This window comes from Sapajus apella, unplaced genomic scaffold (genome assembly GCF_009761245.1).
Source record: "Sapajus apella isolate SASKATOON/1434 unplaced genomic scaffold, GSC_monkey_1.0 scaffold20, whole genome shotgun sequence".
Taxonomy (NCBI): Eukaryota; Metazoa; Chordata; class Mammalia; order Primates; family Cebidae; genus Sapajus; species Sapajus apella.
This window is the reverse complement of record NW_022436960.1, coordinates 14544246-14560109: the sequence shown is the minus strand read 5'-3', so window position 1 is coordinate 14560109 and position 15864 is coordinate 14544246. Positions and strand designations below refer to the sequence as shown.

Below are 15864 nucleotides of genomic sequence, written 5' to 3'. Positions count from 1 at the left end.
GGGAGGGAGTGCATCAGGATAAATAGCTAATGCACATGGAGCTTAATATCTAGGTGATGGGTTGATAGGTGCAACAAGCCACCATGGCACATGTTTCCCTATGTAACAAACCTGCACATCCTGCACATGTATCCTGGAACTTAAAATAACATAAAATAGAAAATTTTTTAAAAGTCACATTTGCCTTAACAGCATAGGAGACTAGTCTTGCACCTGGACCTCCTAAACAAAACTGGAATTCTTGAAAAGACATACATTCATTGTACTCATTATAGTACTAGCTTTCAATTTTTTATGTTAATTTTAGGTTCCAAAGTACTCATAGTGATAATCTAATACCATTATTTCAAAATTAAAAAAAAAATCTGATCTCAGAATCACTAGCATCCAGGGTATACTGGATGCTAGTGATTTTTTCCCTCAAGTTTCACAGAAAATAATGGTCAACTAAGCAAAACTAATACTGAGAATAATTCTCACTCTAGTTTGAAGACTTTTTGAACACTGGAATATGAACACAGTTCATATTGATTTGAATACTCCTAGGAATATTGATTTCCTAGGAGGCTGTAACTAATTGCCACAAACTGTGTGTCCTAAAACAACAGAAATCCATTCTCTCACAGTTTCTGGAGCCTAGAAATCTGAAATCAAGATGTTGGCAGAGCCATGCTCTACTCCAAAAGTTCTTGGGAATAATCCTTCCTTGCTTCTCTCTAGCAATCCTTGGTGCTCCTTGGTTTATAGGTACATCACTCCAATCCTCTGCTTCCATCATCATGCTGCACTCTCCCAGTGTGTCTGTGTCTCTATGTCTTCACATGGCCTTCTTATAAGGATATCCATCCCTGGACTTAGAGCCCATTCAAATCTATTATATCTGTGTCTTAACTTGATTCTATCTCCTAAGATTCTATTTCTAAATAAGGACACATTCACAAGTACTGGGGGTTAGAATTTCAACATATCTTTTCAGGGGAACACAATTCAACTCACAACAAATACAATAATAATGAATTATAATTTCCTTCTAGAAATCATAAATCTAAAGACAATGTACCCTGGAAATGTTTCCTTTAAAACAACTATTATAGCTTGCTATCAATAAAGGGGCTATATAGCCAGGCATGGTGGCTCACGCTTGTAATCTCAGCACATTGGGAGGCCAACGCAGGTGGGTCACTTGAGGTCAGGAGTTCAAGACCAGCCTGGCCAACATGGTGAAACCCCATCTCTACTAAAAATATAAAAATAAGCTGGCTGTGCTGGCACATACTTGTAGTCCCTGTTACTCAAGAGGCTGAGGCAAGAGAATTGTTTGAACCCGGGAGGTGGAGGATGCATTGAGCCAATATCATCCAGACTGCTCCAGCCTAGATGATATAGCAAGACTCCGTCTTGAAAATAAAAATAAAGAGGCTACAGTCCCCACAAAAAAAAATTTCAAAAAGAAATGTCCTCAAAGCCATCAAAAAAGAGACAGTATTATCTGATGAAGAGAGAGTCACAGGAAATTTAGCACTGGATTATATTTATCTTTTTATCATTATTCAGACTAGCATATAGTGTAGCGCATAGTATAGTACAGTGTATAGTAAGGGCCTTTTAGGTCATTGGAAAAATTTGCTCAAAATGAATTACTTTTAACTCAATAATAATATCATTAATAAACTTTGCTCTTTAAGATTGCTTTAAAAGAATCAACTGTTTATTTCAGTGTTTTATGCTGAAACTTTTTCATTTTAATAATTTACTAATAATTAAAATACTACACAGCTATTCTTATATTGTGATGTTTTTGTCTTTTTGTATTTCAATATACTAAATATTAAATATTTAGTTTCTCTAGTTTTTATATTTTTTTGACTCATGAATATCTTAAGAAATAAAATACATACAATTACATGCAATTTTTTTTGACAAAAACTTTCCAAACAGCATATTGTCATTTTCTTCTAGTATTACAACAATATCTCAGAAGAAAAATCGAGAAACCTTTTTTTTTAAATGTATCTGACAATAAAGACTTTATGAAACAGGCTTATCTATCCCGGCCTGGGTTCTCCATAGAGGGGGAAAAATCATACTTGAGAATTCACAAACACAGGGTGGCTTTCACAAATCTTAGATTCAAATTTATACTCATTACATGATTTATGTAATCTCAATTAAATAAATTTCCAGTGGTTCTGGATGGTAGCACCTCAGACACCTGAAGAGAGAAACACAAAATCTCTATAGAAGCACACACCCTTGATTCAGACATCATGGGATCCCCAGAGGTAAAGAAAGCCCAATCAAACATGAACTTACAATATGAATTTAAAATGCACAAGAAGATGGACCACTAGGAGGGAGTCAGCAGAAAAACAAACAAGAAAACATTCAAAAGAATGGTAAGAAAACACAGTAAATGAGGTCCTGGGAGATAATTAGATTTTATATTATTTATCTGAAACAGGTAGTTAAGATTAAAGATAGAAAGGAGGAAATCTAAAATATAAACAAGGAATATGATGTTAAAATATCTCAGGCAAACTTGAAAACAAAAAGAAGCTATAAAACTGACAAACAAAATTAACTAAATGGGTAGGTTAAAAAACAGATTGGCAATAAACTGCTATAAAGAGAATTAAAAACTAGAGGCCAGGTACAGTGGCTCACACCTCTAATCCCAGCACTTTGGGAGGCGGAGGTGGGTGGATCACCTGAGGGCAGGAGTTTGAGACCAGCCTGGCCAACCTGGTGAAACCCCATCTCTACTAAAAATATAAAAATTAGCTGGGCATGGTGGCAGGTGCTTGTAATCCCACGTACTTGGGGAGCTGAGGCAGGAGAACAATTGAACCCGGAGATGGAGGTTGCAATGAGTGAAGATGGTGCCATTGCACTCCAGCCTGGGGGACAAGAGCAAGACATAATCTCCAAAAAAAAAAACAACCAGACTAATCTGAAAAAAAATTACACAGATGCAGATGCCACACAGAGACAGACACAAAACATGAAATGAGCAAGACATGGAATAACAGTGTAGAATTAAAAAACAGAAAGTCCATTAAAAACTCAGAATTGATTATAATTAAAACTTGAACCTGGAGGATACAAGTTTTTAACAGAAACTTTCTAATATGTATAGCCAGGCGTGGTGGCTCACGCCTGCAATCCCAACACTCTGGGAGGCTGAGGCAGGTTAGGAGTTTGAGACCAGCCTGGCCAACATGGTAAAACCCCATCTTCACTAAAAATAAAAAAATTAGCTGAGTGTGGTGGCAGGTGCCTGTCATCCCAGCTACTCAGGAGGCTGAGGCAGGAGAATCGTTTGAACCCAGGAGGTGGAGGTGGCAGTGAGCTGAGATTGTGCCATTGCACTCCAGCCTGAGCAACAACAGCAAAACTCCACGCCAAAAAAAAAAAAAAAAAAAAAAGAAAAGAAACTTTCCAATATGTCATTATATAAAAAGTGCAAAAGGCTGCAAAAATTTAGAAAGTGTTTACTTAATGAACATTAAGAATATAAAACATTAGGCTGGGTACAGTGGTTCACACCTGTCATCCCAGGACCCTGGGAGGCTGAGGCGGGCAGATTACTTGAGCCAGGAGTTTGAGACCAGCCTGGGCAACATGGTGAAATCTCATCTCTACACAAAAATTAGCTAGGTGTGGTGTTGCATGCCTGTAGTCCCAGCTACTCAGGAGGCTGAGGTGAGAGGATCACTTGGGCCTGGCAGGTGGAGGTTGCAGAGATCTTGCCACTGCACTCCAGCCTGGGTGACAGAGTAAAACACTGTATCCAAAAAAAAGAGAATATAATCATTAAGCCATGTTGCATCATTATACTTCTGCTTATTCTTTAACTGGGTGCCATAAAATTGGTTGTTTGCTCGAAATTTCCCTATGACAAGCTACTTTAATTATAATGAATTCTTTTTTGTAAAATGATAAAATCTCAGGATCATGATAGATATACATTCATTTGTTGAAGAAAATAGTATTTGCTTATTGAATGATTCGAAGAGATAACATTTTATAATATTGAATCTAGCATGACTTCAGTAATTAACCAGTGTAAAACCACACATATCCCTCTAAAGTTAAAATCCATCTGTTTTCCTCTTGAATCACGTGATGACAAAAATTAAAATAAAGGTGAGTATAGAAGAATATATATATGTTTTTTGACCTGGGGTCTCACTTGTCACCTAGGCTGGGGTGCAGTGATATGTTCATGGCTCACTGCAGCCTTGGCCTCATGGGCTTGAGCAATCTTCCTGCTTCAGCACTCACAAGTAGCTGAGACTAAAGATGTATGCCACTATGCCCACCTAATTTTTATATTCTTTTGTAGAGACATAATTTTTCCATGCTGCCCAGGCTGGTCTCTAACTCTTGATCTCAAGGAATCTGCCCACCTCAGCCTCCCAAAGTACTGAGATTACTTTGTACTTTGCCTGTACGTGAGCCACCATGCCTGGCCCTTAAAGAAGAATATTTAAAAACAAAAATACAGAATCATGAATTTTCTGTGTTCAACCAAGAATTCCAGAAGCAGTTGCATTAGCATTTAAGAATGAGAGTAAAAAAATCAAAATATGTTCAGATTATTGGTATACTAAGGTCAGGGTGGTTATAACTGTTTATTCTAAGTGGCAATATGCTGCCTATAAAAGAATTTTAAAATAATAATAAAACTTAATAAAAATCCATCTGCTTTTTAGGAACGGTGATGTCAGTGGTTTTTTTTTTTTTTTTTTTTTTTTTTTTGAGACAGAGTCTTGCTCTGTTGCCAGGTGCCAGGCTGGAGTGCAGTGGTGCAATCTCGGCTCACTGCAACCTCTGCCTCCTGGGTTCAAGCAATTCTCCTGCCTCAGCCTCCCAAGTAGGTGGGACTAAAGACGCGTACCACCATGCCCAGCTAATCTTTATCTTTTAGTAGAGATGGGGTTTCACCATGTTGGCCAGGATATTCTCGATCTCTTGACCTCGAGATCCACCCACCTCAGCCTCCCAAAGTGCTGAGATTACAAGTATGAGCCACCGCGCCCGGCCTGATATCAGTGTTTTATAAAATACTCTTGCTGCTGGTATGGACCACTTCTACTATTCTGCCCTTGATAAACCACTGGTTCAGACAAAAGAAGGTAAGGAAATTTTCAACAAGTCTTTTATTAAAGAAACTCTAAAGTAGGAAGAAGAAAATGATAAAAGCAAACAGTGTGACATGCAAGAAGAAAAGGTGAACAAAAATGTATACGCACAAAAAACCCTGAATAAACAATGACTCAATAAAATAATAATAGTGACAATTGAAGGGGGTTGTGAGGGTAAAAAAAATCAATGCTGGACATCAATAACTAAAAAAGGGGGTGACAGTGACTAGAGTTCAAGTGTTCTAGAGATTGCGATAAACTTTAGATTTTAGTTAAGTTTATATGTTAAATATTTAACTGTAACCCTAAAAGAATAGACTATGACTTTTAAGTCAATAGAAGAATTACAATTCATGCTACTTAACTTCAAATTGGCCTTTACTGTGGTTAGATAATCCTTTCTTTCATCCGTTGATTCATTCTCTCTCTCTTTCTTTCTTTTTTTGAGATAGAGTCTCATTCTGTTGCCCAAGCTGGAGTACAGTGGCATGATCTCTGCTCACTGCCACCTCCGTCTCCCAGGTTCAAGAGACCCTCCCACCTCTGCCTCCCAAGGAGCTGGGACTGCAGGCATGCACCATCATGCCTGGTTAATTTTTGTATTTTGTGTAGACAGTTTCACCATGCTGCCCAGGCTGGTCTTGAACTCCTAAGCTCAAGTGATGCTCCTGCCTTAGCCTCCCAACATGACGGGATTACAGATATGAGCCACTGTGCCCAGCCTTGCTATCATATATTTTACAGTAACCATTCCCAACTTTTCCAACTAGCACTCCTCCTATAGTATCCTCACCCTGTAACATTCCCTGCCACTTTGCTAAGAAATTCAAAGCTGCCCATACATCTTCACTACACTAGGTTGATAGTAACAGCCTGGCTCTTACAATTGAGCCTTTCCCATCTCGCCTACACTGACAGCTTCATCTGCCTCCTACAAATAGGCTCAGTTCTATTTAAAATATCCTTCCCTCAACTGTCTACCCTCTTTTAGGCTAGGGCTTTCTTTCTTAGTTTCCAGTTCATTTTTATTTGATTTTTTTTTTTAGTACCCACTATGCCCTAGAAAAGTTTCCAGTTCTAAATTATGTATAATCCACAGTCACAAAGGAGAGAAAAGCTTAACTTCTGTTTACTTCCTATATTCTTTAACATGTTATTGGAAATTTGCTCAGTTTAGGCATGATGATAGGAGGTCCCATAAAGCAAAGACTGAGTACAATTAAGCTTCTATAGCTGGTACCATGAGTAAGTAGACATTCAATAAATATTTCAATGTATTTAAAGTCTTTTAAAAATGTGCCTAGTATTGCTTTCTTATATTTGCAAAGGTTAGAAAACTGTGATAGCTTAATCTATGTTCAAGTCTGAGAGCCTCTTACCCTTTTTCAGCTTCCGGACAGCCAACATACAATGACTAGGAGAGAGATCCCATATTCTTAAGGTTTTATCATCGCTTACAGTAGCGCAGATGGGCAGATAAGGGTGTGTAGCTAAACCCCACACCTCTCCTTCCATGTGTCCCTATAAAGAAACATAGGATCAATTTAACCTAAAGATATGTATGTATGTATGTATGTATGTGTGTGTGTGTATGTATGTACAGTGTTATTTAGAATAAAACTAAAGACAACATTCAATAATATATAATAATAGATAGGATACTGAATGGTGAGTAAGTCTAATAAAACTTTTCTATTTATCTTTGGGAAACACAATAAAATACTTGCATAACAACTTTAGCTCCACGATTACAATATAATCACGTTACCATTAAAGTTTACTTATAATCCTAAAACATTTTCTGGGTGGAGAGAATAGGAATTGGCTGCTCTGGAATGTTAATAATTGCCACACAGGAGGTACTTTCCTGCATGACAGAATGAGGAGCTCCACAGACCTGCTCACTAGTAAAACTAGAAAAAATTAATTTTTTAAAAAAACAACCATTTAAAGTCTCTGAAAATAGTTCCAGGGAGATGCAACAAAGGAAGGAACTTTTACTCGAGAAAATCCGCTAAAATTTGGTAAGAACTATGAGAGTCTACAGTATTTAAACTGAGATCCACTCCCTTCCTCCCTCATCATCTAGATGGAAACTTCAGGTGAGACTGGTGCAACCAAGAATACTAGGCTCTCTCTCCCCTCCAGCTCCAGGTCAGAGCTCTATCTTCCTAGGGTAAGGCAGGATGTCAGCATTTCTCATCCGGCCCTCAGCCTCCTGTTGCTGAAGCTAAATTCTTGGTGAGCTCAGCTGACAGTTGGGAGATCGCTTCTGCCCAGCCTCTACTCCAGATGGAGGCTCTACTTTGGATGTGGTGTCTCTGAGAATAATGGGGTCCTGGTGGTAACACAGGAACACCCGAGACTACTGTCCCCTCTCCCCTTACCAAGATCTCAGGGCCTAAAGCCTGAGATACTGAAAGAGCCTTTGACCTCACTCTCAACTCCAGGGTCCTGGTTCAGAGATTTTGCCTGGAGGGAGAGGCAATCCAGAAAACCAGATAGCTCCTAATCTCTTCTCAAAGGAACTGACTTCATTTACAGCAGAGTGTGAAAAAGCTCATGCATGAGGATGCACTCAAAAAGTAATTCGGAGGAAACTGGAAGGCTCACTGGACATACAGGCTAAACTGTAGGCCAGCTAGTTTGTCCAAGAGAACCAGTAAACTCTGAGATAGCTGGGAGGAGCCTGCTTGGAGTCAGAAACCTCAAACACTAATCTTGGGAAGTGTCCCTTTAAAGGAGCCCTAATTTAATTGGTTTAGTCTGTGGCACAATTTATACCTGACAGAGGAAAATGTTGAAAACAACAGAGCAATAAGCTAGCAATTAAATGAGTTTAACAGTTGGGTGTGGTCAGGGAAAGAGACAAAGAGGAGGGGACCCTTCCTGAATTATTTTATAAAGCCATCATGACCCGATATCAAAGCCAGACAACAATATCACAAGAAAACTAAAGACCAATATCCCTTATAAATACTGATGCTAAAATCCTGAATGAAATACTGACAAACCAAATCTAATACATATAAAAAATTATATACTACAACCAAGTAGGATTTATCCCAGGAATACAAGATTGGCATAATATCCAAAAGTCAATTAATGTAATACACTATATGCATAGAATTAAAAATGAAAACCACATGATCAGCTTAATAGACATAGAAAAGCATTTGACAAATCCCTCCCCGTCTATGATGAAAATGCTCCAAAAATTTGGAATGAAAGGGTAGTAACTCTTCAACTTCAACTTAGTAAAGAGAATCTATTAAAAAAAACCCAGCAGTTAACATTATGCTCAATGGTAGAAGACTAGATGCTTTCACTCTAAGACCAGGAACAAGACAAGGATGTTCTGTTCTCACCACTTACATTCAACACTGTACTGGAGGTTTTACTCAGGGCAATTGGTGAAGAAAAAGAAGTAACAGGCATCCAGATTGGACAGGAAGAAGTAAAACTATGTATATTTACAGATGACATAATCTTGTATACAGAAAATCCTAAATAATCCACTATAAAACTATCAGAACTAATAAATAAAGTCAGCAAGTTTACAGGTTATAAGGTTAATGTACAAAATCTGCATTTTGATACAACAGAAATAAACAATGCAATCAAAATTAAGAAAACTATTTATAATAGCATCAAAAATAATAGTTAAAAATAAATTTAACAAAATAACTACAAGACTTACACACTGAAAACTACAAAACACTCAGAAAAAGTTAAAAGAAGATCTATAAATGGGGAGCTATCCCATGTTCATGGACTTAATGATAGAATGGCACTACTCCCCAAACTGATCCATGGAATACTGCTGCTACATTGTACAGTTTTTGTTGTTGTTAAATATATGTAAACACTTCTGTAGGGTATATACATTCCTATACTTATAATTACTATCATTTTATAATATTTTTATTTCATGCATGGAGAGTTTCTCAAAGCTTTCCTAACTATTCTTGAATATTTTCTCTTCTATATGGTTTTTCATCTTTCCAGCATTTGTAAAACTCTAATTCAGATTGTGATTATATGAAATTTATGTAACTTATTTATTTTATTCTTTAGTAAAATCTTAGTTTTCTTAACACAGATTGTGCATATTTTTAGCTACATTTATTCCCAGTTATTGTATTTTTTGTGTGTGTGAGTGTTTTTTTAAAAGAAATTAGGTCTCCCTCTGTCACTCAGGCTGCCATGCTGTAGTGCAATCATAGCTCATTGCACACTTGGGCTCAAGTGATCCTCTTACCTTAGCCTCCTGAGTAGCTGGAACTGCACATGTGTGTAAGAACACCCAGCTAATTTTATTTTATTTAGAGGTGGGGGGGGGGTCTCACCATGTTTCCCAGGCTGGTCTTGAACCCTCAGCTTCAAATGATTCTCCCATCTCGGCCTCTTGAGTAGCTGAGATTACAGGCATGAGCCACTGCACCTGGTGCAAGTAGCATGCATGCATTCATGCATTCATTCATGATGGAATCTTGCTCTGTTGCCCAGGCTGGACTGCAGTGGCACAATCTTGGCTCACTGCAACCTCCACTTCCCAGGTTCAAGGAATTCTCCTGCCTCAGCCTCCCGAGTAGCTTGGATTACAGGCGCCTGCTACCATGCTCGGCTAATTTTTCTATTTTTAGTACAGACGAGGTTTCACCATGTTGGCCAGGCTGGTCTTGAACTCCTTACCTCATGATCTGCCCACCTCAGCCTCTCAAAGTGTTGGGATTACAGGTATGAGCCACTGTGACTGGCCATCAAGCAGCATTTTTAATGTCATATTTACTAACTAGTTATTGTTAGTATATAGAAACACTATTGATTTTTACATGGATTTTGCAACTAATCACTTTACAGAACTCTTTATTTAGTTCTAATAATTTTTCAATTTATTCCCTTGATATTCAAGGTATACGGTTATAATGCCCAAAAATACCAACACTGTTGTCCATTCCTTTCCAACACATACGTCTTTTATTGTTTTGTTTTACTGGATTGGCTAAGACCTCACACAAAATGTTGGATGACAATGGTGTGATCTGGTATCCTTGTCTTGTTTCCAATGTCAAGAAGATAATAGGACAATTGAAAACTCTATAATAATACTAAAAATAATGGGACATTTAACAAATTTTTAACTGGGAGGCCATCAGGCTGGGACAGGTTCAGCGCTTTAAGTTCCTATGTAAGCAAACCAAAGCCCAATGTAAAGTGAATTGAAACTACAGACTATGCCAAGCAGAATCTGCCAACTAATCTCTAAGTAAGGTCTTTCCACTCTAACCAATCAAATATATTTTCTTTGTCTTACTTCTGTGCTCAGCCTATAAAATCTCACTGCCCACACTGCTACAGCAGATCTCTCTGAGCCTTTTCCAGTGCTGAGTGCTACCTAATTCATGATTTTTTTTTTTTTTTTTTAAGACAGTGTCTCGCTATGTTGCTTATGCTGGCTCAAGCGATCTACACCTCTCAGCTTCCCAAACTCCTGGGCTCAAGCAATCAGCCGGCTTCAGCCTCCCAAAGTGCTGGGATTACAGGCATGAGCCACTGTGCCCGCCCCCTCTTTTAATATGCAGATAAACTGTTAGATTTATTTTGTCTAAAGTTTTTCTCTTAACAGATATTACTTGTGACTTCTAAATCTTTTTTCACAATTCGGAAACTGTGTTTTTTAGTAATTTCATGTTTGGGTTCATCTGTAAAAGCATACTTGGGTTAATATTTTCCAAGACATCACAAAAGTGTTAACACCATGACCCCATCATCTTTTTACTTCAAAGGCATATTATGTAAGTGAAATTAAAGAGTAAGACACCAGTTAATTTAATACATAACATTTTGTCATCTGTTTACAAATTTCCCTTGACCCATCAAAATGTTATATGAACATTAAAGCATGTGCAGTGTTCTCATCTATGTGTGCTCATTGGTATCATAACAGAGTAAAGTGGGGATTGCAGGGGAAATAAGTCTCTGTTAAGAATGAAAATCCTTTTTCAGGGTAAAAAGGCAAGCCAAGGTTTGGTGTTACTATATAGAGTTGCACAAGGACAATTTTTCATCAGCATATATCCTATTTCATTTATGGTTTTATGGTATTACTTCCCTCTCTATTTTTCAGAAAAATATAATACATAGTAGAAATATAAAAGTCGAATCTACCATTCTTGATGAAAGTGTTAAGGATCATATAACCAGCAGCTAATCCCTCTATTTAATTTTACTTCTTTATCACATAATTTTTATATTTCTGGATTTTTATTTATATCTTTTCACTGATATTTAATTTTCAGTAATAAAATGTTAGCATACACTCATATATTCATTTTTATTTTTTCTTAGAAACTTAAGAATGACCTAATGAAGAGTTTCAGAGAAAAATAACTGCCTTAGGTATAAAATAAATACCTTAAATAAATAAAATTAATTTTATTTATTAAAATTAAAATTATTTTATTTATTTTAATAAAATAAAATTATTTATTTTATTTAAGGTATTTATTTTATACCTTAAATAAATAAAATTAAAACCAGACTGGGTTAAATGAATTACAACTGTTTTTCTTTTCATTGGTCCCTTACTTTGTAATAATAAACTACTTAAAATATTGGCAATCATTCCATATAAAATATGCATATTTACTGCTACCCAGTCATTTAGCTATTACCAAATTAAAACTTTTTCTGTATACATTAACAAATATTTCCCTAACTAATTTAACATTAATTTTCATCACTGTCAATTTTTGCCTCCTATGTATTGAAATAATCAATTGTATATAAAGAAAAACAAAGCATATTAGCATTTAAAATTACCTGAACCAGAAGTGTTATTGGGCCACTTTTATCCACTTCTAGTATTTCACCATTCTTTGTGCCAACTAAAATATGACCATGTCCTAATGATATGGCACGTATCGATGGATTATCTTCCAAGAGAAGACCTGAAAGGTTAAAAGAAGATGTTCTCCTAGACATGCAGTTACTATAATACAAGGGTGTATATATTGCCAGTTAAGCTATTTTGACAGTGAAAATCAGATTACAAGGTTTTCTCCTGTATTTTAAGTATTCTAATAAATGTACATTAGTAAACTGAATATTTACTAATCTCAAAATAAGCACCACCTATGTACTATAATTTTATGATTCTATTCTCAGATTCCATCCTACCATTCAGACAACTATTTATTTCTCTCTTTTTATATTAGCCCTTTCTTATCCATCTCCTGCCCGTCTTATGAGTATTTATAATATTCTCATTAGTAATTTTATTCAGTTCAATTTAAGATACACAGTGGGCCCTCAGTATCCTTGGGGGATTGATTCCATAACTGCCACAGATCCCAAAATCTATGGATGCTCAAGTCCCTTATATAAATTGGTGTAGTATCTGCATATAACCCACATACATCATTCCATACGTTTTTTTTTTTTCCATTTTTTTTTTTTTTTAACAGCATGTGGTTTTGCCATTTTGTGCAGACTGGTCTCAAACTCAGGTGATCCATCTGCCTGGGCCTCCCACAGTGCTGGGATTACAGATGTGAGCCACCACACCCGGCCCCCAAATGTTTTAAATCACCTTTACTTATATTTAGTACAATGTAAATAACTGTTATACCATATTTTTATTTATATTTTTATTGTTCATTGTTACTTTTTATAGAATATTTTCTATTTGCAGTTGGTTGAATCTGAGGATATGGAATCCACAGACACAGAGAGCCGACTCTATTTATTTATGTCTACTTGTCCTGGGAAAGCTTCAGCAATTAGTAAAGATGACAGACCCAACTCCTGCCCTTACAGACCATACAATGAGGAAATAGACCCTATGTTAGTGGCATATTGAAATAGGAGCACATAGCAGTGGAATCTAAATTTTTTGAGAGGAGGTGAGGGTGAGGGATATCATCCTAGAAAAAAATTATGTTTGATATTTGAAAAATAAGTATGTGGTCAAGTAAATGGAGGGGGCAGGAGAGAAGAGGAAGAGCATGTTTTAGGAAAAAGTAAAAACATGAAGAAAGGTCTGGAGATCAGAGAGAGTGTGGTGCCGTGCCTTAAAGGAAGAAACGTGCTCAAAGAAAATGCACCCTCTGGGCCCACAACCTGGTGGACGGTCAGGGGACAGGGAGTTGTGCCTGATGCTGTCCTTGCACCCTTCTTCCTCTTAAAAAAAAAAAAAAAAGGGTAGGCCAAGCACAGTGGCTCATGCCTGTAATTCCAGTGCTTCGGGAGACCAAGTTTAGAGGATCTCTTGAGTTTGAGACCAGCCTGGGCAATACAGAGAGACCCTGGGTGTACAAAAATTTGAATATTTGCTAAGTATGGTGGCAGGTGCCTTTAGTCCCAGCTACTCAGGAGGCTGAGGCAGGAGGACTGCTTGAGTCTAGGGGTTCAAGCTTTCAGTGAGCTATGATTACATCACTGCACTCCAGCCTGGTCCCTGTCTCTTACATAAATAAACAAACAAACAAATGGCAAAGGGAAATATTGTTATCACTGCATGCAAGACCCTGTCTCTGAAATAAACAAAGAAATGGCAAAGGGGAAAAGGGCATGTGAGGCTAGAGAGGCAGGGTCAACAAAATGCCAAGGTGAAACAAAATGTCAAAGTTGCACACAAGTTCCTGACTGGTGATAAATGTGATGTTCACAGAGAAATTTTCTTTGGAAAACTAATGTTAAAAATTAGGATTCATAATCTTGTACTTCACTAATATTTTACCATATGTATCATTAGAAAATAGATTTTTGAAAAGACAGCAATGATTCTGGTATCCAGTTAAATAATTTCTTCCACTTAATGCTAATGCCCAACAAGAAGGAAAAATATATGCTATGTGTTCCACCTTAGTGGAACATATTAATGAGCAATTAATCTTTTTTCTACAAAAACAAAACAAAACAAAAAAAAACCCCACTAAGTCTCCAATCACCTTTAGATCCTGGGGCTAATGCAGCTCTTTTTATAGCATAGGTCTTGAGACATCTTTCAAAAGAGTCATCCCAAAGAGCTACTATACCGTCTTTTCCTCCAGTTACAAACCCCTATGAAAAAAAATGGTTCAAGTTAATAAAGATCTAAATATTTTTCTAAATAGTAACCTTTTTCCTTATATTGAACAATTCTAGAGGAAAGAACATAGCCAAAAGTTATAGCTTGTAAAAAATAGGAATTAGCATATCCATTGTTTTTTAAATGTCTACATGGAATCTGAAATAATATTTACAGTGACATTAAACATTTTACTTTTAGGATAGGGCTTTAGAAACATAGTTTTTACAATCTATAACTGTAAGTTAGATTACCACTCTCAGAAAGTTACATATATTCTCCTGGAGTCTACATAATAACCTCATCCTTAAAAAGAGAAAACAATAATGGTAACTACCTGATAGAATATGGCGATTATATATAAACAGCTGATTTTTGACACATAGTACAAGCTTAAGAACATGAAGTTAAACTTTAAAGAAAAAAAACAAACAAACACAAAACAGCAGACCTGGCTGGCATGGTGCCTCATGCCTGTAATCCAACTCTTTGAAGGCTGATGTGGGAGTATACCTTAAGCCCAGGAGTTGGAGACTATCCTAGGCAGCATAATCTCTACCAAACTTTTTTTAAAAAAATTAGATGGGTGTGGGTGGCACTTGCCTGCAGTCACAGCTACTCAAGAGGCTAAGGCAGGAGGATTTCTTGAGCCCAGGAGTAGGAGGCTGCAGTGAGTTATGATCACAGCACTGCACTCCAGCTTGGGCAACAGAGTGAGACCCTGTCTCAAAACAAAACACTGTAGACCTATTTCAATCTGTGTTCAGAAGTTTGAAAAGAGAAACAAAGAAAGGTCAAGATGACCCTAGCCCACAAACTACTGTTGGATAGTCCAGCCAAGTAGAAAGGCAGTGTTCCTTTACTTCTGAAAATGCTCTACACTCCATGACAAATTATGTTTAACTTAACATCTCTTTAGGTTACTTACTTTTTCCAATGCATGCATACTGAACACTGGCCCATCATGTGCTTTCACTGTTTTTACAAGAAAGATGTCTCTCCAGATACACACATCTCCTGTGGATGTTCCAGAAAAAGCCATCTCTTCAGTCCATCCATACACTGCACACATCATTGTGTCATTTTTCCCCAGTGTGCCTACGTAGCCTTTTCTTCCAATCAATCCTCCCCCTAGTTCACAAAAAAATATTATAAACGTACCACTTTCAAAATATACACAATTATAAAGAAGCAAAATTTCTTTTCTACTGTTGTTGTTTGAATAGAAAGGTATGTAACAGCAAAGAGAATTGAAAAATACTGGTGCCTCAAACAGTGATGTGGGTAACACCTTGCATAGCTGCATTTAGGCCATAACTTTTTAGATAAACAAAGAGCTGGACTAAGTCCATTTTAATCAGTCCCTAGCACTTTTGATGATGTTTTAAAAATTTTTTATTATGACATAAGAATACAAAAAGGCATTAAAAAACTCCAATACAATGAATGTCTATATATCCACCACTGACCTACAAAAACATGCCAAAATAACTGAAATGTCATGCCAATCTCATCTGTCTTCTTCACCCTCTCTATTGTGACTGTGATACTGCTTAGTCTCATGCATTCCTTTATATATATACATATATATGTGTATATATATATGTATATATATAACATTTGTGAATTTTTAAGCAATGTTGT

General features: G+C 36.8%; 1 protein-coding gene across 11 annotated transcripts in view; it reads right to left on the bottom strand.

Annotated features, from left to right (window-relative positions):
- Positions 1-15864, bottom strand: part of EML5 (EMAP like 5) — a 185737-nt gene that overhangs the window by 68853 nt on the left and 101020 nt on the right. For all 11 annotated transcript variants that reach the window (XR_004271749.1, XM_032287666.1, XM_032287665.1 and 8 more), the window contains 4 exons: positions 15149-15351; positions 14102-14213; positions 11973-12100; positions 6527-6668 (listed from right to left, as the gene is read on the bottom strand). Coding sequence is in view for 10 of the 11 variants with exons in the window: in XM_032287666.1 (XP_032143557.1) it covers positions 6527-6668; positions 11973-12100; positions 14102-14213; positions 15149-15351 (585 nt within the window). In the remaining variant the exon portion in view is untranslated. The remainder of the gene's footprint in view (positions 1-6526; positions 6669-11972; positions 12101-14101; positions 14214-15148; positions 15352-15864) is intronic.